Genomic DNA, 27744 nt, shown 5'->3' on the forward strand with positions numbered 1-27744 from the left:
CAAAAATGTTGATAAAATATACACAAAGAAAAAAGTCTTGCAGCAGCTCAAACATTTTTGAGATGCTATGAAATGAAGGGGATGATTTATAGAAACACATTGTGACCAGTGATGAAACATGGATATCTTATTCAAATATTGAAAGAAAGCAGTAATCAATACAATGACAGCATTCATCCCCCTAAGCCCAAAAGTTTTATGCGAGAAAGTTCAGTAAAAACGCTTATGGTTGTGGTTTTTTGGGACGGTAAAGAGATACTGCTGATTGAATTTCTTGAATGTGGAAGAACTGCTGATGTTGATACAAACTGTGACATGCTTATAAAACTTAAGACGTTCAATTCAAAACAAAAGGTGCAGGAAGCTAACTGACGGGATTTTATTTCTCCACGATAACGCATGAACTTACACGGGAAACAAAATCAGTGAATAACTGAAGATTTTCTTGGGAAATCTTCAAACACTTGCTTTACAATTTGGATCTTGCACAGAGTGACTATTTACCTTTTCTCAGTTTAAAACAATGACTTGCATCTCAGAAGTTTTAAAGATTAAGAGGAACTGCAAAGCAAAGTAGTAATTAATTGGTTTAAATCACAGGCGGGAGAATACTTCAATAATGGAATAATGAAGCTGATAAGCATATATTAAAACTGTATTGCAGTAAATGGTGAATATGTAGGAAAATAGTATACTGTACATATGTAAGTTTATTTTGTTATAATAGTTTTTTCTATTTTTCTTATTTCAATTTTTATATCAAAACAGCCCTTAATTAAAAAACATGCCTTGTATAATTCATATCTAATGTTACAGTGAAATGATTGATTAACACAAATCACATTAGCATGCAGAAGCAAATAACCGCTAGATCATACACATATTTATGATCAAATTTACCCCTAAAAAAGCAGAATAACAGTTTTATAAAGTTCTTCATTTAAATATATATGTATAATAATGAATAGTGAACATAACCAAATACTCCATTTTTTTTGAAATTATATATTTTCTAACTGATTTACTATTCAGATAGCAAATAATAATAATATATATTCAATTTGGACAATTCTAATCATCTTACACTTCTCACCAGAATAATATCTTTGTTAGACTATTCCTCAACTAAACAGTTATTGTCCGCTTTAAAAATAAATATTGAGGTCAAGACATAATAGATATCAATCAAAATTGCCCATAATCAAGTATATGAAAATTATTGCATATAAATAACTACAACAAATAAATCATGCACCAGAAGTACATTACAGAAATGTTATACTAAAAATATATATATATATATATATATATATATATATATATCTCTTGTAAACTATAATTACATGTTTTAAAATTAAATTACGGCAAGAAAACTGCAGAAATGAGGTATTTTAAGTAAATTTAATTTTTCAAAAAAAAAATTAACATTAAATAATTATGTATGTGAACAATGTACGAAAATTAATATTACTTAAAATGTTATAAAACAATGAAAATAATAATATTAACAGAATGAACAAAAATAAAAACATGTGAAGAAATAAAGTTTAATCAATTGTAGAAAAAACCATATTAAACTTACATGTATAATTATTTTTAGGAGATTGGTTCTGCAATCAGCAAAGGTAGGTATTCTATTATCAGTGCGCTACTCCAACCATCAATCCAGCACCGTATATTTAATATTTAAAGGTAAAAGCAACTGGATAAGTTACTAATATTTAATTATAGTTTAGTTAAGAATGAAAACACATGAATTTGAGCTGTTATATTTTAAATTTTACTACCATTTCAACAAATCATATTACGTATCAATAAATACAGATTAAAGCCTGTTCTTACACAGTTTCAATCAGAATTACTTTAAAAAACAAGATATATATTTTTATTATCTGATGGATAGAAGTAATATATAACAGCTTAAATTCTCCCAAGCTTCCATAACTTCAAGAAAATATTTTATTTTAATTTACTTCAATGTCTTTTATACTATTTTTAACCCCTAAAATTCCATGTTGTTTCATTCATTATTTTGAAGACTGTAAATCTTTAGAAAAGAGAAGCCATAATAAGAAAGAGAGTCTGACAAGGATGTTCCCTATCCCCATTAGTTTTTAATCTTTACATGGAACTAGCAGTTAATGATGTTAAAGAACAATTTAGATTCGGAGTAACAGTACAAGGTGAAAAGATAAAGATGCTACGATTTGCTGTTGTTGTAGTAATTCTAGCTGAGAGTAAAAAGGATTTAGAAGAAACAATGAATGGCATGGATGAAATCCTATGCAAGAACTACCGCATGAAAATAAACAAGAACAAAACGAAAGTAATGAAATATAGCAGAAATAATGAAGCCACTGAATGTGAAAATAGGAAGAGAAAAGATTATGGAGGTAGAAAAATTTTGTTATTTGGGAAGTAGAATTACTAAAGATGGACAAAGCGGGAGTGATATAAAATGCCAAACAGCACAGGCGATGTCAAAAAAAAAATTTTTGAAAGTATATGTTTGGAGCGTCGCTTTATATGGAAGTGAAACTTAAACTGTCGCAGTACCAGGGAAGAAAAAAATCAGATGGGTGGATAAATTGACAAATGAAGAGGTGTTGCGGCATATCGATGAAGAAAGAAGCATTTAGAAAAATATAGTTGAAAGAAGACAGACTTATAGGCCACATATTAAGGCATCCTGGAATAGTCGCTTTAATATTAGAGGGTCAGGTAGAAGGAAAAAATTATGCAGGCAGGCAACGTTTGGAATATGTAAAAGAAATTGTTAGGGATGTAGGATGTAGGGGGTATACCGAAATGAAATGACTAGCACTAGATAGGGAATCTTGGAGAGCTGTATCAAACCAGTCAAATGACTGAAGACAAAAAAAAAATCTTTAAAGTAATTATTGGTCATACCTTAAGGAATTTTCTCAATAAAAACAAAATTAACCACAATGGAGAAGAAATCTTTAAAATAATTGTAGGTTCTGAGTCTGATTACATGCTAAAGTGAATCAAGTACACACACCATGACAATGTAAAGTGATAAAATTCCTCTTATAGTAAGTAAGAATAGATTTAAAAGCAATATTTTTATCTTTGGACAGTGATTTACATCAACACATGAATATAATATGCTGCTATGATACAGCAGGCATGTATTGAATTAGTTTTTTTTTAATTACTCTTTTTCTTTTGATGCTTTACAATGATCTATCTTATAAACTTACAATTTTTAATAAAATTATAACAGCTCAAACACAGATATTTTCTTTAGTTAACCGATCAATAATAGCAACAACACAGTTACTGTAATTACAGTATACTCCTAGAAATAAAGCAATGACAAATGCCTAGAAATAATGTAATGACAATGCTGCAACAACACCCACAATGCAATAGTTTAGCTGCCATAAATGAATCCTACATCAGACACTATTTCCTTACTTATGAAAACACAACAGTAAAAAGTACTTTATTGTTTTTACATTTGGCACCAAGTGTATTATTTGGGCGGTAAAATTAAACAGGACAGTTAGAGTAACAAAGGTATTAAAATAAGTCAGTAAGATTGGTTTAAGTTAGAAAAATTTTCATGTGTAGAAGATACACATGTTAGAATTGAAATTATATTTAGGAATTGGAAAATAACTTCAAAACATTCATATGGAAAGAATAATTTTTTACATAATGAGACACTAGAAAACAGGAAAGCCAGAAAGACAAGACATGGAAGCTTTCGAGTTGTGTCACAGGATAAGATTAAATGAGCTGAAAACATTTTAGATGAAAGAGGTTTTTATACTCTGAAGAACCTTTCTCTATTTTTAAATATCTAAATTAGTAGAATATACAGTAGATAGTATATTACACATTCCAGACTGGAGCAGAACTTAAAATAATTCTGGTAACAAAAAACACTGGTAAAAGTTAGTATGATACATCAGATATAAATACTTTTGCTTGTAAATTTGTATGCTCATCTGGACATTTTTAAGATGAATGTAAATATAATCTATAACACCTTACATGAATCACAGAAAAAAAGTGTGCAAGACCTTGGAAAACATATTTAATACCAGTTACAAAGCTTGTAAAAGTTTCAGGGTGATTTTCATAATAAGCAGTTAAATCTTTGTGTTATTCTGAATAGAAAAGATAGCCAGCCAGCTAATTGGTGAAAATTTGCCAAAGATCAACATTGTTCCCAAAGTTCACATAAAAATCTAATGAAAAAACAAAGTTCTTTTTAATGTCTACCTCAAAAATCACCAACTTGATTTAACTACAAAAAATAATATAATATTCTACTAAAATATATTACACCATCAAATTATTCATGATCAGTTTAAACATTAATTAAAAAATTATAATACTACCACCAATAATACATTGTACAGTAGTACAATTATTAATGTACCTACTACAACTACTTTAAATACTGTGTCCTTAGTCTAAAGTATTTTGAATAATATCTCTAAGTCATAACAAAGACTCTATATTATGGGTTAATTTGGTACAGAAGGTAAATTCTATGAGAGAACACAGAAATTGCAATATATGAAATTTAGGATGCTGCAAATAAAATGTTAACGCAAAAAGGAATTGATAAAAGTTTCAAAACTAAAAATTTAAATAAAAAAATCATTGCTATGTAATGAAAAAATCAATCACTGAATTAATTCAAATATATAATCTTTAAAGTGTCAACATTTTTATAACAATTTACAAAATGGCACTGAAACATTTCACATTAATTAAATTTTGATTACAATCAGTATCATTAGATTGACATAACCAAATTAAATTCTTAAATCAATTTTTATTCTATTGTTAAGTGGTATATTTCTAGAATTAATAAACCATTTATACCAAACATATTTCGATTAATAATACCAAACATCTAATAAACATACAAATTATTTCAATAATAATTTAAGCATCTAAGTAAAATAAAAATTATACATATAATTTGAAATTAAATTAAATGAAATAATAAAGAATATTTAATTTAATTATATTTGCCTCATTTAGAGGAGAGTTTTCAAGGATAGCCTCACATTATTGATAAATACTTTTTAAAATTCAGACAAAAATTTTAAATAATATTGTACTATGATTTTGTACATACCATTAAATTAGTATGACCTGTAATAACATTAATCTATGAACAGTTGGGCTTTAGACCCAACCTTCATTCAAAACTAATTTTTGTCAGTTCTATACTGCACCCTAATCATGGTATCATGCAATATTATATAACAGCTAATAATATTGTATTAGTAATAAGTATTGTATTGTATTAGTAATAATGATAAGGTACACTTGGAAGTGTTCCTGTATTAAATGAGATTATTTAATAAAACTTTCTTTATTATTCTGTTTTTGGTGGTTATTATACTTACTCAAGTCAAATAATAGTGCTTAATAATGGCTATAAATAAATAATATATAATAAAAGAATTTTAATATATTTACATTAAAAAGTAGAATAGTTGTAAAATAAAGTTTTTAGAGACTGAGACTATATTAAAAATAAACTCTAGAAGGAAAATATTAATGACTGACAAATACATTTAGTTCACATAATGGACAAACAAAATCAATCAATAGGTATTCAAAAAGACAAAAATTTCCTTTCAATGAAAATCTAAAAAAGTAAAAATAATCAGATAAATTATGATTTTCTTAGATTAGTTAGAATTACTGAAATTAAGTTGTTAGTACAGATGCTTGTTTTATTTCTACCTCAAATACTACAAAAAACTTGTACTTATTAAGGTTTAATAATGGATATTGAAAATAACTGGCTTTTTAACCTTAAAATATGAATGACCTTTTTGATAACAAAAATTACATTAACATTTTTTTTCATAAAATATTTTTCCAAATTACTCTCAAAAAGGCCAAATTAACTTAATATCTTCATGCAATGGAAATTATATTTCTATTGTTTTCCAAAGAAATAAAAACTGAAATCAATGAAAGAAAGATTTCTTGAGAAATCTTATGTAATTTCTAATAAACAATCATAAAACACACAATTAAAAATTGTGTAATTTCAATGTTGTTTACAAATTACTTTTCAAAATGTAATTTAAGAAAAAATAAACTAGTAAGTAATACCCTTTCAAGTAACTATCACTTTGATTTTTTTTTCAAGCAAAACAAATTGCTACTGTCATTACGCTAATAAACATCGACAGCATAAGTATATTTGTATATACAATCATTAATTCTGTGAGCTTTTAAATATGTTTTAGGCAACTGATATTTTACCATACTTCCATCCTTCAATTTTCAAGATACTACTCCTTGAAACACTACATCATCAAGCTGTAAAGAAACAGTGTTTACTTTAATACCCAGAACCAACTGTTGTCATTTTGGGAGGCAGGTAGCCCAGATATATGCAAATGTTAATTCTTGAATATGATGAATACACTGTCCTAACTGTGTAAGAGGGGTTAAACGGTTCATGAGCATGTTCAATGAATCAAAAGTTGTATGATCACAATTCAGTTCATGTTGGAGATTAATTGTTCATTTTGTGAACCTATGTAAAGGTTTATTTGAAGATAATTTTTCTAAAAATACCATGATTGAAATAATGGTTGTACTAGGAGAGGGACTGATAAGGAATTTAGGTTAAAGTAGTGAAAGAGATGGAATATTCTTATCTGTTACAAATACAATAATGTAATTTATGAAGGCAAATCAAGAAGTAAAGTGAAATTAAAAAAAAAATCATATTAATAAATATATTCTTTTAACAAAGCTTTTGAATTCCTTCCCAGAAGAAAGTTTTTGGTCTGGTGTACAGAAACTTTTTCACCACTTCATGGCCTCTTTATCAGATCGATAATGATTCCCTTGTAATTCTTCTTTTAATGAGCCAAAAAAGATGAAAATTGCTTGGAGCCAGGTCCAGACCGTGCAGAAAGTGGTCCAGGAGCTCAAAACGGAGATCTTAAAGGCATAGGACTGTTTTTTTTTGTCCATGAGGTTGAGCATTGTCCTGAAGCAAAATCATACTTTTGGATTCAATTTTTTGCTTCAGTAAACGCAGTAGTTCACAGTAGTTGTCACTGTTTACTGAAGTGTGAAGTAAACAAAAAGTGTACCTTCCATATTCCAGAATATCATCATAATCACCTTTCCTGCAGACATCTGAGTTTAACTTTTTTGCTGTGGGAGATGAAGGATGTTTTCACACTAAACTTTGTTACTTACTCGGTTCAAAGTGATGAATCCATGTCTCATAAACTGTTATTATTTGCTTAAGAACCTATAACAGTTATTATTTCCTTCACCTTTGTAACGTTTCAAAAGCTTCTGGAAAATTTTCAGATGATTCTCTTTGTGGATGCTGGTCGATTGACATGGATGAGAGTACAGACTTTTCAAATGTTTAAGGAATCATAGATGATTGAAAATGCTGCCATGGCTTATATCAATTCGCTTGCAATCTCATCAACTGTAATTGGTCGATTATTTAGAATCATTTTTCTTTGAAGTGGAAGGCCTACCTTCTCATTGTTCATCACAGAGAGAAATCCTACCATTTTTGAAGTGATCAATCCAATCGTAGATCTTGCTTCCATTCAAACAACTCTCTCCACACTGCTGCTGCATTCAAAAAATAATCTCTGCTGGTTTCACCCCTTCTGTACTGAGGAAACATATCACTCTTCATTTCTTCCTTGGTGTAATCCGACAAAGCACTCATTTTAAACACAGTCACAAATAGCAAACAATGAAACAATACTTACAATGAACAGCTGATAGAGGTTATGAGTTATAGTAGAACAATCATTGCTGCCATACATGTGACTGGGTGGGAAATCAAAATTTCCCTTTACTTTTTGACTTATCCTTGTATATTATTTGTTAGTACCAAATCCATGTGATTTGTATTAGAGTTGTTCATTTAGGAGAACAGTATTACAGTGAATGCTAAACACTTATAGTTCGACTGAATGCATTCATTAAGTGAATTGGTTTATAAATTTCATACTGTTCTTTTGATTTTAATCCGTTGACATTTTCTATTATGTATAGGAATTCTAGGCTTTTGTTTATGTGATCTATATTAAGGAGATGATAACCAAAGTTATAATGTGGTCTATAAGATTAGAAATTCTATTTATGTACATTAGGTTTGTGATATGATGATTTCTTCCTAAGCAAAAAAATATAATAATACTAATATAAAATTAGTAGTTCTCAGAACACATAAAATCACTGAACCAAAATGAAAGGCTATCCAAACAGACAATATTAAAACAATTAGTGTAACATACACTTTTAAAAAAAAAACAACAAATATTTAAGTAATTAGTGTGTACCAAGAATAAAGCTCTTTAATCAATAAAAACAAAATAATTTAACCTTAAAACTACAAAGTTTTCTGTTGAAAAAAAAGTTGGTCAAATACATTAATAATCAAACACACAAATATGCTATGAAATCTGCTTACGACTACACCTTTTCAAATCTCCTTTTAAGTCAAGTTTTTATTATAATCATAAAATAATGTGAAACTTACTTTGTGTTTAATATTACGTTAATTAATGAATGCACATTAAAATAAATGAATATTATAACTTCAAAATTAGTTACTTTATGAATGAGCTAGTTTGTTCTCTTACAAATTACTTTACTCTATAATTATAAAGTAAAAAAGAAGTAGGCTGCAAAAATGTTACAATTAAATAAAACGTAACACAGAAGCATTAAAACCTGATTTGACACATAAAAATAGACAATAATTTATGTAGGTAACAAAAAGGAAAAACAAAAACATACGTTTCCTGAATATACATTTATATATAGTTGGGTTTGTTTCTGTTATATACATTTTTTTTATTTTTCTAAACAATACAAATTCAATTTAATTAGAACTTGACACTTAGATGTATAGCTTAACTGAATTTCAGTGATCATTTAATATCATCCAGGTAAATCAAAGTTTTACTTAGAATGCTATGAATGAGATTGAACTTATCCAATAAAAGAATCAGTCTTTGAAGTTACTTTTACAGTTTTAGATAAAAATGCTCATTCTTAATTTAATAAAAAAAAGAATTTACAAAATTATACACTATTATTTTACACTTTTTAGAGTACTGTACATGCACTCTTAAAATACTAAACAGTTTAAAATATTACTATTGCATGCAACTGATAACATTTTAAATTATACTCTTCAACCTACCACAACATATGCTTTACATCAATGCTACTAATTCATAAGTTAATAATGGATGAAGATTAATTTTTTTTAAATTAGTATAATACTATTCAATTATCACCCAATTCAGTTAAATATCAATTAAAACCATAAATAGATTATATAATAAATATATAAGTCAAATTATGTAATAAAAATCAGTTGCAAAAAAAAATCATTTTCTTTGAATATTTTTTAAAATATAGCATATGAAGGTTCCAGATAGCCTCATGGCTATATTAATAGGTAATTATTATTATTGTCTGTGGGATATCATCTGTTGCAGATGATATCCTACTAAGTATGCAAATTATACAAAATTTCCAGCATTATAGTTCAGTTTGAACTACGTTTTGTGAATATGTTATTATTGTTTTTTCTGACTAAAAATAAGTGAAAAACCTGAAAACATATAAAATGTAAAATATATGGCATAATCTGCTTTATAAATGAAAGAAAAGTTGCCCCTGAAAAAATTTATATCAAATTAGATGCATATTGATAAGGCTATGAATGAGTCTGGTACGAGTACATGTTATTTGATAACAACAAAGTTCATCCTGGATGACACTTTCTTGTTACTGATAAACTACACCAGGAAACATACATTGAAATTCATAAGGATAAATGATTCAGGGTTAACAAATTACATAGCTTGTTTTGTCAAAGTATCTTTGACAAAAAACTGTGTAAACATTTTGGGTATAAAAGAGATTTTACAGCTAGATGGGTTTCTTAGTAAGAATCTGAAAAGATAAAAAAGGCAAAGGAGAATGTTCTTGACAAGTGTTTTTGAATTTCTTAATTTCTCTATTACTGATGAAAAAAACATGAATTTATCATAAGCTGCTGCAGTAAGAACCGATCTTCCATTAAAACGATTCTTCCATTAAAACAAATTCAGTCTAGCAAACTCTGAACATACAGAATATGCTGAGCCTACAAATCTATTATAATGTCTTGAGAAAATACATAATATATTCTCCAAAGAGATATAATGTATTCAGAAAGTTACCATAATGTTCCCACATTTCTTCCAGGGCTATCAACAATTTTAAACTCTACTTTCACAACTCGTTTTTAAAAACTGAAAGAATGTAATGAATAAAAATTTACAGAAGTTTCACAGCGAATATTCCAGAAAGCAAGTAGCGACAGTCTTAAAATAGATTTTCTGATCTCTCTATTGTACATAAGGTAACATGTTTTGTACTAAAAGTAGTAGTTCAATTGTACATTTCTAAGAAATTCACCATCAGATTAAATAAAGCATAGTTAATATGAGAAAATAAATGCAAAACGCAGGACTCAACATGAATTTTTCAAAAAGTAAAATTTTTTTATACAAATTCCCATTTGTTTTGTTTTTCTTTTATATTAATAAAAGCATGGTTTTATGTTGAATAATTGTGATAACTTCATGGATAATTATCATGGCCATTTTAACTACTTACAAATATAGCAAATTCTTTCAACTAGCAATTTAATTAATGGTATCAGAGGTTTTTCAGAGAAGACTAATCACATTTACAATTAAATTTTACACCAAAATTTAATTCCTACATAACCAACAACTTATCAACCTTTATATAATTTTTAATTACTGAACGAAGCAGCAGCTGATGATTGTTAGCCCAATGACACAGAATTATATCATCTGCAAATAAGAATAATTGCCCCTTCATCCAAGGTTTTTATGTAAATACACAATATGTATAAAATCAAACTCAACATAGAGCTTTCAAATCTTCATATTGTAAAGTGTACTCATCCCGATTAACTTAGTATCAACTTCATTTTGTTCTAAATGAGATTTACAATTTCAACAATTTTTTGGATGACAACAGATACAGGCAATAGGAGGAGAATAACAAACCAGTAGTTAAAAACAAATTGCTTGCTTAGGCACTTCAGGAAATTTTTCTCTTTCAGTTAAACAAAAAATTAAAACATCCTAGCTTATCATAAACCATCTTGCTGGCAATCTTCAACACTAAATAAAACTATCTATAACAGAATATTTTCTAATGAATAAATACAGATTTCAAACTGAATTAAACAATTAAGGAAGATTTCCTTGCAAAGAAAATTTAATGGTGATATAAAACCCTTGTATCTTGTATTACGTATATCTGATTATTATACTGTTTTTTTTTCATAATTTATTCCTCACTATTTCTGTATTGGGCTTCACTGATTTTTGCCACCTAACTTCATTAGTTTTGGAAATGTTAGTTTTGTTATCATCTACCAAATAAATTATTTTCTATTGAGTTTTCATAATTTATGTATTAAATATAAATTACAGTAATAATTTTTCCAAGCACACTGCATACAATTTAATCTATTCTTTTACTGAATATATTTATGCTCTAATTTCATAGTAGACAAGTTGTTTAGTTACTTTTTACAACATTAATTAAAATCGTACTTAAAAGAATTTAATTAAATCTAAACATTACATTACCTAATACTTTACTTTACCATTATACCATGTTAAAGTAAAAAAAAAGCTGCAGAAAAATTTAGTAGCAACAGTAAATCCCAAAGAAAAAAACACTTCTATTAATTAACATCAAAGTCAATTTCTACACAAAGAACAGTCTCATATGGATTAAATCTTCTCAGTGAAATTATTTCACACACACACAAATATATATATAAACTTATATTTAAATTTATATATAACTTATATATATATAAACTTGTAATAATTATGTATTGACGGATTATATATATATATATATAAACAACAAATTAACCACCAAGCACAGCAACAGAAAAACCTAGACAAATTTTTCAGGATCCCAAATAATCCGTCGATACATAATTATTTGAATTTTCAGTAAGTTTTTTTTACACACACAAACACACATATACATATATATACACACACACACATATTACTAATGTACATAGATTGCTAGCCAGATATTGTAAGCATAATCCAATGATGGACAGAATTTCCTCCAGTATCTTACATCATGTCAGTTAGCAACTGATACAGGACTCATTAGAATCTTATTTCACAGTTTTAAAATGCATGCTTTTCTGAACTGGCATCTACACTTTTGTTTAAGGAATGCAATTATATCATAATTCTGGTTAGTTATGTTTAAATACTCAGTAAAATCATTAAATCTATTTACCTAGCTTTATAACTGAACGAGTATAAATATTGTATAAGTAAACACTGAATGAATATTGAATAATTATATGAATAAGTACCAAAATAATTTATTATTAAATTCTAACTATGGTTTGAATATGTAAATAACTTCAAAAAATGTTTCAATATAATTTTATTGACTACAGATGAATATGAAAATTTAAAATGAATATGAATATTTAGATAATGCAGATAAATAATTGAATACAAATGTAGTATTCAATAAATATCAACATTTAATCTTCATTATTCTTAATTCTTAATACAGAACAAATATACAAGGCTAGACTGTACAAATTTTGCACATATATGCATAGCATGGGAATGAAAAGAGATATTGGAAAGAAAAAAAAAATGAATAAAAGTACAATACCTTAGCTACAAAATGAAATATTTATCTCCGTTTAAAATGATACAGTTTTCCCAATGTGTGACAAGTTTTTGCATTCTGTCACTGAAAAATTCTGGCGGTCTTTCTCGGATCCAAGTGACCACAGTTTCCTTCACCTCATCGTCACTGGTGTAATGATTAACTCTGAGATCCCTCATGAAATGAGAGAAGAAGTGAAAGTCGCATGGAGCCAAATCCAGCGATTATGGTGGATGTAGAATAGGCTCAAATTTCAGCTTGCAGAGCCATTATGATGGTAGGTACCGTTTGCACGGTACCCATCGTGCACAGATTTTATGGTAATCCAATTACTCGACAATATGGCCTACTTGTTTTTCAGATAAGCCTAACTGAATAGCGATGTGTTGCTGAGCGATTCACAGGTCACTTTGAAGCAAATCATCCACATCCTTTTGATGTTTTTCGTCAGTCACAGAAACTGGTTGTCCACTGCGAGGTGCGTTCTCAATTGCCGCTTTACCAGCTTCACATTTGTGAAATTTCAAGGCCCTCCTACTCAAAGTACTCCTGTCAACTGTTTCACTACTGTAAGCTGTTTTTAAACTATGCAAAATATTCGTAGGATTCACATTTTCCGCTGTTAAAAATTCGATCACTGTGCACTGTTTTAACTGTGTTGACATACTGGCTGTACTACACTCCATTTTAACTGCTACTGAAATCAAACTGCCAGAGTTCAACGCATTATCACAGATTTGTAGAGGGGGATTTTAGGTACTACGTGCTGCCACGCACAACTTGATAGTACCTTTCGCCTCCGTGTAGCATGCTAGTGTGCAAAATTTATCAGCTGAGCCTCGTACAATCTTTTTTCATACTATATGTTTAGTGAATACGATTTATTTTGTAAGCTTTGGCACAACCCTAGGTTTGATACAGCAGTAATAACAATTTTTCTTTAGCTAAAGACATTTGTAGGTTCAAAAATAATTAAAATCATCTAATGCTAATAATCTGTCACTTATTCAATTATTCAATTATTTGTAATATTGCTTAAAAATTCAAGAGCAAAGGTTTTTCCAGAGGTTCAAAACTGGTATTCATTTATTATAAGTGTACACAAATAAACTTCAGCATATTTTAGCATTTCTTTGCTCTTGAATTTATTTACCAACTTTACTGAATCTTTAAATCCTTTCTTACAAGAGTTTCTAAAAAATAATCAGTTTTTTTATTATGAAAATGTAAAGTGTAATAAAATTGTTTGAAATAAAAAATGTAGTAAAATCCCTTAAATCAAGATAGGCTGCTGGGCTTCATCAAATTATAGTACATACAATAAAAGATAGACAAAATATCTGATATACTAGTTTTCTCTTTAATCTTAGCATGGCAACAAGAGTATCCAAAGCAATTAAAAAAAGTCTGTCATTATTCCAACATATAAGGGCAGGGATAAAAATAATCCTAATAATTACAGACCTATAGCTTTATTATGCTTTTCCAAAATACTTGAATAGTTCTTGGAGATCCACTGAAATGTTTAAGTAAGACAAATTTCTACAGTAATAATCAATTTGGTTTTAGGAAAGGCTGCAATACCAAAGATGCAATGCTAAATTTCTTCTCTGGTATTTATAACAGCATAAACAGCAACTCCAAGGTTGCTAATTATTTCTAGATATAAGAAAGGCTTTCAATGCTTTTGATTCTGTTCATCATGAATTCCTTTAAAAAAAAAATAACGCATGCCGGTGTCAGAGGAGTCTGTGGAGACTGGTTTGCTAACTTCTGTTAGGTAGAACCCAGCAAATTAGTTGGAAATTCTTTGAGTAACAAATCCAGTTTTATCTGTGGTGTCCCTCAGGGGTCTGTGCTTGCAGCAGAACTCCTTTTAGTTTAGATTAATGGCTTACGTGGAGGTGCTCGTAATACGGTTATCACAGCATTTGCAGATGACACAGCTTAAGTTATTGGGCGAAAGATAGAAGTGAACTTTGTAAGATGATCCTTGATGATCTCCAGAGGCTTAGTGTATGGTTTGTATACAACTCTTTACTGCTGAATACAGGAAAGACCAAGTTAATTGCTTTTAAAATGAGCTCAAATTTAGAGGAACCATTGTACCTACAAATGCATACAAATAATTGTAAAGCTTGTGATTACAATTGTAATTGGATCAATGAAATTGACGATGTGAAGTATATGGGAATAACCGTAGATCCTGAACTTACATGAGCAGTTCATATACAAAAAAATCAAAGAAAGAATTTTATATGTATATCGAACACTTTTTCCTAGTTGCTGTGATTTTATAATGAAATCTCTGTACTACCTTTCAATCAAAAGCAGAATGAAATATGGCATAACAATATAGGGTGGTGCTTACCACAGTGTGGCATCCCTGTGATCATGGGACAAAAATATATTATCAGGACAATCTCTAAGAAACCTTGTCGAACGTATTAATTACATTTTTTTTAATAGTGGGACTTGCTACCCTTAGATACCTATACTTTTACAAGGTCTTAGTAATATTTTTTATCAAAAGTGGATAAAAACAACAAAATTACTGTTGGCAAGTACAACCTATGATCACTTGAGAACTTCATACCACCAAGAATAAATAACGAAATATTTTGTAGGTTCTAGCTTTATATAGCTCCTTGCCTTTACAACACTATTCCCAATGAAATAATGAACTTATATAAAACTTAAATTAGTATTAAATGATAGCTTTTAGAAAAAAATTATATCAAATGTTTATTTCTTTAAGTTGACATGATGTCTTCTCTAAACAGTGATGTATTCTTTTTTGTCAACAAACATTTGAATAAATAAAATAAATGAAATTTACGTTGTATTTTGGAGTGTTAAAATACTAGAAACTAATATTAATATTATAATACTAGTATTATTTCATTTACTTTTGTTATAGGCAGTACAGTGCCTTTATGTTATATTTTTTTAAAGCAATTTATATACATGATGATAACTCCCGTGCAGGTTTTTTCTCAGGAGTATCTAATTTCTCTTCACCTTTAAAATAAATAATTTTATTAGCTTTTAAGTCAAATTTTTTTTTTGTATGAAAATATAATGTTGCTATGAAATTACTTAACAAAAAAAGGGAGAGGGAAAATAATGAATAAATAAGTTTGTATATCCTGATAAATTCTACTGTAGCACTACAAGTAAAAAACTGGAACAATTCCAATTTGTCAGCTATACTGCAACTTAGCTCTGTGCAGCTACTTTAACGAACATTCTTTGATTTGTATAAAATACTTTGTGGTTTATTCTATTGATTAAATACAGTTTGTCAGGAAACTTATATCATACATTTTACAAAGCACTTAAATCTGAAGTAGCTCCATCAAAAGTTATGTTCTGAAATTGACTCCACTTCATGCAATTTTAAAACCGAAATTCTGATTAACTGTGATTGCTATTTTATTTATAAAGAAATAATCTATGACACATATGGAATTTTTTTTCATCACAATTTGGAAAACTAGTGCTTCTGCAGCTAATTTTCTCAAAATTTTCTATTTGTAGCCCTCAAAGGTCGACATAACATCTTAATTTATTTGCTTTCTAATACTCATTGAATTAATATGAGGCTTACATTTTGCAAATATTTCTTCTCATATAGAAAGATTTGGTAAGCAAATATTTAAACTTCTTTAATATTTGTAAACTTTAAACAGTAAAATTTAGGGTGAGTGCACAACTGAGCAAACAAACAAACTTCCTACACTCATACAAACAGGCATAGAGAGAAAATTTTGAGCACTATGCTACAAATTTTTTTTTTGTTTTTCGCATACACAAATTCAATAAATTTGTGACTGCTTACACACATATTTTTGTGTATTAACTACATAATTATTACACAGTGAGTAGCAAACTTTATAATATTGTATAACTTTCATAGCCAAGTTAAAACTGTATTTCTGATTAACTTTGGTTTTTAGGTTATAAACTACCTATTTACACTAATTGGTGTAAATTTTGTAAGATTTATAAAAGAAAGATCAAATTTCAATGATCTCCTTTCTACTCTTAATTTATATTTTATTACAAAAACTGACTGGGGCAAGTAGCTCCTTCTGGGCTAAAACTGTTTACAGTACAGTAAAATGAAACAAATCATGAAATAACCACAAAAGCATTATATACTTACAGATAAAACAACATTCCAATCCCTTTTTCTGTCTATTCATAAAATTATACCCTTCAGAGACAAGAACCATGATATCAATGAATAATGTTTAAACAACAGACAAATTTCAACGATGAGAAGTGTAATAATAATCACTCATCAGTAAAAGTGTTGTTTGGATAATCTTAAGTTCTGTGTATTGTACAGCATGTGCCATAGGCTGAATTGATTTAAGGGAGTGGTAGAAACTTCATGCTGATGGACAGAGATACGACCCTCTTCAACATTAAAGCATGCAATTCATTTACATACAATGGTGTGTGTGTGTGTGTGTTTGATTATTTTATAAAATTGTAAAATAATTTCATCTAAAATGTGTAGTCGAAAAAAGGTTCATCTATTTAAACATGTTCCTTGTTTTGTCCTTTTTTAATGATCCTTTTTGTAAAATATTTAAAATGACTTTTATGATAAAAAAAAGATTAGCTACTTTTATGTCTGAACATCTACCTTCATTTTAAGTTTTAACAAAGTACAGCTTCATTAATTAAATATCTATGGTATGTTACAAAAACATACATTTGGATAAACTATATTGATTTATTATCTTTTCTAGATCAAGTTACATAATACTTGTTAATAAATCAGAAAGTTTGGAAATTATTTTGTAAATTGAGTTGTTACTGCATTTATTTTATAATTTTAAGTCAAGCAATTATGTATTTATATGGCTTTGTAAACACTACTACAAAGAAAAAAAATAAGCCTTTTTAAAATAAACAACGTGCAATAGCTGCTACTTAACAACACTTAATTAGAAATACTGATCTAGGGTAAAACAGTAAACCCTGATACTTTACAACCTGATGGTTTCATAACACCTGCAACATTTCAGCAAGTAATATCCTAGAAAATTGAGTAATATGCATTCAATATTGCAACTATGCAGGCATGAATTCTACAAATTTTTTTCTCTATGGTTATATTCGACTGGAATTGTCTATCACCATTACCACAAGCAGTTTTCAAACCACTGTTATTAATGGGAAGTATAACTGACATGACTATGGTAGTCACAGCAGGCAATCAAATGTAGTTTATCTATTGGAAAGCAGTTAATAAATCATTAGTGGATGGTTACATTTTATTCCTTTCATGGTTCTCAAAAGTGTCATGATAAAAACCAATCAAATGAAAAATATAAAATGGAAAGAGCTTAAATCTCTATTGGAAAGTCTAATTAAGGATAACAAATACAATCAATAACAATATACGTTCAAATATTTTTTCTTCTTCTAATCTAAAAGACATTAAGTGTTTGAAGGCTAAATAAGTTTTTTTCTCATTTTTCTCTTCTTCATAAATTAAGATGACTGCTACTTCGTCCAACTTGAAAAACTATAAATAATCTAAATAACAAACTATAGACCAAACAACTTAAAAGAAATTAGCAGAACTGCAGTAAGGACTGTGATAGCATATTACAGCCAAAGCTTGACTGTTAATGTGCTAGCGAGATAGTTTATACAGTAATGGACAAACTTTCATAGTTGCACCTACTTTAACTGATAACATTCCAGTTAAATTTAACCAATAGCCGGGATTCATTTTAATGTAAACATCAAACTAGCTAAAATGTATTATTTCCTTCTCAATGAATCAAAGGATATCAGTGAAAGCAGTACTATCATCTATTACAGACAGATGAAGGCTGATATAGGTTCACTAACATAAAATGAATACAAAAGATACACATTCACTTAACATGCAATAAAATCAAAAGCAAATACACAACAAACTTCATCACTACATTAAAAGCATTCATTAACATGCATTACAATAAACTACACAGTATAACAGGAAGTATTTAATGCAAGTGCATTATAGGAAGCCCAGCTTTACCAAATAGCTAGCAACTAACTGAAACCTTTGTGCAATCCCCAGATAGGAAATAAGACTCCCTGGATAAAACAATAACAGAGAACCACTGCCCCACTAAGCTCCACTTGCTATCACTTCCCAACCTTGAAGGCAGAGCTTGAGTGGCAGCCAACCTGATTCCCATGGTATCCATCCAGAGAAGAAAAGATGAAGGATAAATAAAAGGTAGATACGGGTAGAGGATAATCAAGCTACAGTGAGACCTCAAGCTCCTCAGGAGATCAGGGTAGTTTAATATCTTACCCAGGACTGTGGAAAAGTATTTAAAAGCATATCCAAATGTAGCTGGCTATGAAATAAAAAAAAAAAGGCTTCTTCACAACCTTTTAATAAATTGTATTTATAACTGAAATATGAAATCAATGTATTACATATAAATAAAGTATATTTTTACTGTAGTACAATTTTGTACAATGTTAATTGCTATTAACTAAATTATAAGTTATCTAATTTTAATTTCTGTGACTATTCTAAAAATATTTCATTAAGTTAAATTTACAATGCAATAAATAGTAGTTAGCATATAACATAACTGTAATTTATGGTAATATAAAATAGTACTGAAAATAAAATAAAGAAAATTTATTTTAATATAGAGTTTATTAAACAAAAAAGTAATAAAAAAATACATACAGAAAAAAGTAGGGAAAGCATTCCATATGTTTGTTCCTACCTGCTTGTTGCTGAGAATATCTTGAACAGTATGGAAGCACCGAGTAGCCAGCTGGGTTCAAGATAGAGAACAAAAACAGTTATACAAGCTTTGATTGTTTTATTAGCTTTTTTATTAATTAAATTTATTAATATTCAATTACAAAAACTTTCTATAAACACTTGTAAATAGCAAACAAATGTTACATGAAATTTTAAGGAAAAACAAAAATTAGGGCATGCATGCATTTTATAAAATAAATCAACAGAAATAATAAAATAACACTCATATGCAAAAGAAAAAAATAAAATACTAGCTGTTACAAAGCAAAGATGGCTTATTTAAGAAGAAAAGAAAGAATCTCTAAGAAAAAGAGGAAGTTGCCATTCATAAATTTATAAATTCATAGTTCACACTTAAGCTAATAAATGTTTTACACTAAGTAAAAATGAAAAGAACAAATAAAACCAAATAGTAAAAAAAAATACATCAGCAGTAGCACTATAATCAACTAGAACATACCTATCTTATTTAAATACAATTATCTTTTTTTAATTCTAAGTACTAAAATGTTTTTAATTAATTAATTTATCGATTAATATATATATATATATATATATATATATATATATATATATATATATATATATATATATATATATATATATATATACACAGTAATATATACTGTAATTAACTAATACAAATAGCTAAATATGATAAAAACAATTAGGTAATGTAGATATATCTTTACAAAACATTATGTAATCAATACTAATTATTAGAGCACAAAAAAATTAAGTATGAAAAACTTACAAAATAAATACAGGAACCTCAAAGTTGCATATGAGAGAATTAAGTATATGCCAACAAGTGAAAACATCTACGTTTGAAACAAAGATGTATTCAGAGAAACTCAAATAACTGATTAAAAGTAATTTTCTATGGAAAATAATACATAATATTTTACTACAAAAAAGAATAAGGCATTTGCTGATCTTGCTTGCCATTATCATGAATACACTACCACAAAACAGCATGCTAATCTCTTCAGCAACCAATGATTGTTTGATGTAAGATGCTCTATAGAAAAATATTGTATAGGTGTGTAATTTATAGTAAACGATTAATTATGAGCCAATTTGGCTTACTTTCAAATTTAATAAAATAATACTGTATAGGAATTGCTAGGAACTGGATGAGTCATTTGGAAATTATAGTGTAAAGCGTTGTGGATGTACATGAGAATTTATAGTATCCTTACATTTCTTGAATAAACAAAAAAAGAATCTGTACTAATAAGGAATGTAACATTCAATATGACATTAGCACTAAAAATGTACAAGCCAAGTTACAGAGTGTTCATAAGACACACAATCCAAAATTAATGAAGACTGTACTCCTTTAAAATGTTTTTTCTTTTTTTAGGCATTCATAACATCAGTTAATTCAAAAAGGACTTCACAACTTTAAAGGCATATAAAAATTTATTTAGATAACTTACACATTCAGTTGAGGTTTCAATTCATAGCAAAACACATCAAGTTTTGAATCACGATAGTTCATTAGTACCAAATTCAGCCATCAGCGCTGTTACCACTGCTGTTAAAAATGGATACATTTACTGGTGTGGAACATGCTTGCTGTGTGGTTTTGTTTCATGATTTGCAGTCAGCAACTGCAGTTCAATGTAATTTTTGTAGAGTACAGTAGGGAGCCTCCTAGTAAGCATACAATTTACTTTTCGCACCAACCTTCGTTCAGACAGGTTGTTCTGTTAAACATCCAAATCACCAGTATGTTCAAAAGTCTCATATAATGGTAGCAAAAACTCTCATATAACTTTGCAGCACATTTGTGATAGTCCTAAGCTCAATGTTTTTTTCATGCCCAAAGCAAACAAAGACTGTTCTTCTTCCAGGAGACAACTGTAAATGGTATTGTTTACCAGGACATGCTTCAAAATTTTCTAATTCATCAGGTATACGATTACGACCAAGATGAACACCATTACTATCAGCAAGGTGGTACTAAATGCCACATTGCCAATTCAACTATGTTGATGTTGAATAACTTTTCTGTGATCATGCAATTTCTCACAAGCTCTTCCATTCCAAAACCTATCCATCCTGTTTTATATTTATGGATCATTTGAAAAAAAAATTTTTTAAGAACAAAAATAAAACAAATAAGGTGAAAAAATCAAGACTCCAACTACAAAAAATTATATGAAATACAAATTGATGCCTACTTCAATTTTCATTGCAGCTATTTTAAACATCTATTAAGAGATTTAAATGGAAGGTTACTTAAATTCGAGTTTTGTCTATTTAGTATATTGCATTGTATATAATGGCTTTTTACCAATAAATGAATGTTTTAAAGATGGATTGCAAGTGTTTACATACAACCTGCATTTTACATATTATATTGCATTTTACATAGTTTATATTTACTGAATTTTATGTAGTATGAAAAACCAAATCAACTGCCATTACACACAACTTAGAAAGTTAAAACATTTTTTGATATTTCCTTCATTTCTTTTAGTATACAAAATTTTACTTTCCTGTCTGGGTAGCACTACAGCTCTAGAAGGGAAAGTATTGTAATCGGTCCAATTTCAGCATATATGGTTTTCACCAGATCTTGACATTTTTTTGGATGTTAATGTTCATACGTACTGTATGTATGTGTGTGTGTGTGTGTGTGTGTGTGTGTGTGTGTGTGTGTGTGTGTGTGAGTGCGCGTGCACGCGCACGTTCGGTGTTGGTCTCTAAATCACCATATTTCTCCAGAACAACTTGATCAATTTTGACCAAACATGGACAGATTACTTTTATATACATGGGGCACTGATGCCATTCAATTTTCAACTTAAAAAGATCAAGGGGGTAAGGATGTAGAGCAAGGTCACCCTCAGTAGCTACATATTTCACCTAATTAAAGTCATATTTTTCTTAGGCACATTTGTTAACAATTAAAATATTAATAATATTCGAAAAAAACATTTTTTGCATGAGGTGGGGGTGCAATTTTACAAAAATGCACTAACTACTGCTATGTTGTGACGTCACAGGTGAGTGGTAGAATTAAATAAATTAATAAAGTGTATAAAATAACTCGGTCTGGCTGGTTCTCGAACTCAAATTCTTGGATGACTCTGAGAACCTGGTGTGTTAAACCTCATGGCTACACCAGCTGCCATAAAATTTGTTCTATATAAGTTGCGTAATTACATTAGATTAGTCAGTGCTGACTAATACTGCCATAACTGTGCAAATTAAATATGGTGTGCACATGCGCTTTAGTTAAAATCATTGAATTAAGTAAACAAAAAAATATTATATCTTAATATTATTATAAATATTTTAAATTAAGTTGTGTGTGTAAGCCTTTCTCAAAACACAGCTTTAGCTGCCGATGGGGAAGTCCTACAACTGTGTTGTCAGATTTTTTTACATTGTATTACATAAAGATTAGATTTTTTGTTTTAATTTTTATGACATTCAGGGTAAATATTACATTTTTAAATTATATTTGGAATATTATTAAGATATATTTCACTTTAATCAATATCTTAAGCTAATAAACTTATTCAAAAAATAATCTGTTGTAAAAAAAATGTTAGGTAATATACTCCAACCCAGTTGAAGGAAATCTGAGTGGAAATTAAAAAATCTATTTCAAGACTTATGTCACCTTGCTTCTTCTTAAAAGGTGACCGTCAGAAACTTAGAAACTGAACAATAGTTTTAGGTGAGCCTACTGTTGCTGGTCAGTTAAATATAAATATAATTTATACTAAAGTATTAATCAAATCATTATACTTTACTGAGTATACTGAAAATGTTTGACTAGCCTAAAAATATAATTACAAAAATTATTAGTTTTTCAAAATGATCTTTCAGCAGTGATTGTCTGGTTAAATCAGAATTTTTTTTAATCAAGTAATTTCCTCCCTTGCAGAGCTGAAGCAGTGTACATAATGTACTACTTCATAGAAAAAAGTGTTTTAAAAAGTATATATTAAATTTACAACTTATTTATTCTCAACACCAATCGGTACATACACAGCAAATCTAATTGGATAAGTAGTTAGCTGTCAGAAATACTAGACCAACTATATTGTTGTCAGATGCTTTACATGACTAATTTACAATGAGTGCTAAAATAAACAATCCCACTGAATCTTAATTTAAGCTATAGGTCAAGGTCTTGATGAAGAAAAAACAAATTTGTTGTGAAAATTCAATTTTCTTTAAGATATGGAAAAAATAAAAATAATAAACATGCCCACTACAAATGATTAAAAAAAAAAACTTTTGACCAAAAATAATGGGGATCTAAGGAACGTGTGAATTCAGAAGGCGAGTTTATTTAGATTTATGGTCCTAAATTAAGAAAATGGTATTTTTTGTTTAAACAGGCTTTTTTTGGAACATTAGCTACTGGATGGATTATTATCATCTAAATTCCCGGATCTAAAGAAAAAATACAGCATTTTCAAGGGATAATTCTAAACTACAGTGCAGTTTGAGCACAAACTCTCAGAAAATACAAAACAGAAGAAACATAAATAAAATTTTTCCAAATAAAACAAAAAAGTATCACATACAATAAACAGAATAAAAATAGAGCCTTAATATGTTTCCTGTTAATACACAAATTACAGACCATTTTAATCTGGTACATACTGAACTGAATAGCTGTCTAAGAGATTACATCCAGTATAAAAACTAACCTGTAATAAACAATAAGCTGGGATACAATATAGGACTCCATGTCTTTTATTCTGACATTAATGAGTAATCTATAAAAAAAATGTTTAAAAACATGTGTAATTAAAATATGCAGATTTAAACAAATGTGTAACAAAAAAAATGTATACACCTTTGAATTATCTATTACTTTTGTGTGTAACCACACTGATAAATAAATTTGTTATTCTGACAGGTACATAATAATACAAAACATCAAGAATGGATAAATATGCTACTTCAGGTACAAAAAAAAACTGCCCCAGAATTTACCTGGATGAATCAAGAGAAACCATGATAAAATCTTAATCCGAGCACCATCACAAAATGTATGATTAATTATAAAGTAAAAAAACAAATGTGGTTAGATACTTCTAGTAATATTTCTCACTGCTACAAGGGAGCATGTTTAGCTCTTATACTGAATGTATAGTAGTAGTTATAACTAATGTATCTATAGTAAAGAAAAGAATATAAATATTAAATGTACTGAGCATGAAATCACCATTCTGAAGGATATTTTTCAACACTTGAAAATTCTACTGAAGGCTAGGACTTTGTTTCTAATATAAAAAGGCAAAAGTAGGATTTTATAAGATGATTTTTAATTCAAAACACTGAAATTATTAAAAATTAAAAAATCTGAAATTATTTAATTATTTACAGGGCAAATGTTTACTTATAAAAATATTAATTAGAGAAATAACAAATAATCATAAAAAAATTAAAACAATAAAATAATGTATTTTGAATATGAGTATTTGTAAAATTTATCATTAAATCTTTAAGAAGTTATATATAAAAAGAAAATATCCTGTAATATTTACTGTTTAACATATGCAAAACCAAAAAGCTAAAATGCATTTGAAAGCTCAATAAATAAAGATTTAAAATGATGGCTATTTTGTTGAATTGTTACAATTTTAAACATCAATGTAACTATTTAATGAAAATAATCTTAAATTTAAGAAAAAATTATTTTAAAAATTCCTCTTCTTCAGGTTTAAAAATTGGTCTGAAATAAACTGAATTTTTGGATATTTAAAAATGATATTTTGATTGTAAATTAGCACAAACAAGTAAACATAGCAATTGGAAGAAAAAACGTCAGTTGACTCAACAGTCATATGTTTACAAGTAAAAACAGGTTGTAAGCATTTATTACAACTGTTCACATACTGTACATTAAGCACTATTATTTTTTTTTATTATTACTATTATAAATAATGCACTTTTATTATTATAATTATCTATATTCAATACGGATATTAATATATTTAATTTTTTACTATTTAATTATGGAATTTCCAATCATTATTAAATCTAGTTTACTAGTTCCTTTGTTATTTTATTGTTGACCACATATTTTATTAGTATTTATTTTGCAATAGTTAAACTAAACAAGAACAAGTTCACAGATATGAGAAAACCATATATTCTTAATAAAGGTAGAAATATTTTTAGCAATTATATTAAATGGTTTGTTAAAGGCTAAAAAAAAAAAACAAGCTATAGTTCTCATTTTCCCTAGATATGAAATTAAACTGGTTGCACCCATAGACTAATGATGATCAAAACTTTGTGCCGATCAAGAATAGATGCAATGCTAATTTGATTATGCAGTAAACATATAAGTTGACCAATTTTAAACATTTTTAAAGATAAATAAATTAATAACTCAAAAAAATATTCATTCTTCGCAAAAACATAAATACATAAATTAAAACTAATGAAACTTTCTTAAGTTTCTATCATTTTCTTTATGTTGAATAAGAATATACCCATCATAAGAGTTATTTACACATGATATATATTAAGCAATTAAAATATTTTTCAAGTATATAATAAAAAATTAATCATATAACGTGTTGCAGTCATAAGAAACTTTCTGGCATTCTCCTTTAAGACAATATCAATAATTTTTTACTCAAAAATTCCTGCACAATATGAAATACCTAACTGACCTCTTAGCAGGGAAAATTGTGTTTCTACCTGCTCTAATTCGCAGAGCAAGTGGTGTTTATTCTGCAAGACTGACTAAAATTGATCAGGCAGAAAGAAGTCCTCTACAAAGTATTACATATTTATTTTTCATAAAAATGAGACACAACCTTAAACTTATGGACTCAAAATCTGGCACCTTTTTTCAATAAAATAGGAGATGAAGAGAGCAATCTTGCTACAAGTGAAAAGAGTACTTGCATAAAAAAATTATTTTAGTTTAATGTTAATTAAACGAAAAACAAAATAATTTAACTTTACAAATTTAAAAAATATGCATGAAATTTTTCTCAAAAAACAACTTTTTTTAGATTTCATAAAAAAAAAATCTCCTCCTTCTCACAACCAGTAGAACAGAAAACATATTTTAAGAGTTCAGTTTTTATCTCAAGCATAAATATTTTATTGTGGGTACAAAAATTAACCAATTATTTTGTTTATCAATTAAATAAAAAAAGTTCGTTTTTTCTATCACACTATCAAAATGCAAAATAATATAAAAATAAATATTTAAAATACATAGTAAAAAAAAAAGATGAACGTAGATTATAAAGAAATGAATGATCTAAAACTAAAATGAAGCTGCTACGTAGAATGAAAATGACCAGTCATGTCAGCCATTAGTAAAATTACATGTCTTGAATTTCTGATTAGTAGTTTGAGATAGTTCAGAACAAGTAACCAACACAAACTGCATAAAAATGGATAGGCAGTCACATCACGTAGCCTAAAACCAGCATCCAATTTGAGACTAATGGTGTATACCCAGTCTAAATGGGAAATCAATGGCAGAATAATTAAGAGGTTTGATAAAAAATTATGCAGAATTTTATTCTCAAAAAAAATCTTAATCATTCATCAATAATGATTTTGTTACCTTCAAATTATTTCTTTTCATATATAACATATTTGTGCCGGTGCTTCTTTCAAGCTTTGAAGCACCTCTGGAACGCAATTTTGGGTATGGTGTTTAGCTCCTTCAGCAATTCTGTCTTTATACCTTCAATATTTGGCAAAACACCATCTTTCATGGTTATTTTCAGTTTGGAGAAAAGAAGATATCACAGGGGGTCATGCACAGTGAATACTGAGGCTGAGGTATCTTAACAGTGTTGTTTTTGGTCAAAAATTCTGTGAAGTTTGAGTAGGTGCATTATCGAGGTGCAATTGCCATGAATTATTTTGCCACAAATCCAGGTGTTTTCTTCTAATTACTTCATGCAAACAGCATACAATTTCCAGGTAGTAATACTTATTGACTCTGTGACAGTGATTCAGCGATTATTTCATTTTCTTACTTTTTCTGACAGTGCCATCAGATGTTGATGTGCTGGGACATCCAGGAAATGTTTGTACCAATTGTAAATGCTTGTTTTACCATAAAAGAATTTCCAAAAGCAACATTCAACATTTCCAATCTACTATTTTTACTTCATTCAATTCTTAAAGCAAAATTTAATGCAAATGCTTTGTTTGTT

At 28.3% G+C, this 27744-nt stretch overlaps 1 protein-coding gene across 2 annotated transcripts in view; it reads right to left on the minus strand.

The window, feature by feature from the left end:
* Positions 1–27744, minus strand: part of Naprt (nicotinate phosphoribosyltransferase) — a 150112-nt gene that overhangs the window by 37596 nt on the left and 84772 nt on the right. Inside the window, exon 7 of one of the 2 annotated variants that reach the window (XM_075358641.1) lies at positions 19527–19577. The exons of the other annotated variant lie outside the window; for it this stretch is intronic. Coding sequence (XP_075214756.1) covers positions 19527–19577 — 51 coding nt within the window. The remainder of the gene's footprint in view (positions 1–19526; positions 19578–27744) is intronic. 2 annotated transcript variants of the gene reach the window in all.

The sequence above is a fragment of the Lycorma delicatula genome, chromosome 1 (assembly GCF_047948215.1).
Source record: "Lycorma delicatula isolate Av1 chromosome 1, ASM4794821v1, whole genome shotgun sequence".
In the NCBI taxonomy this organism is placed as follows: Eukaryota; Metazoa; Arthropoda; class Insecta; order Hemiptera; family Fulgoridae; genus Lycorma; species Lycorma delicatula.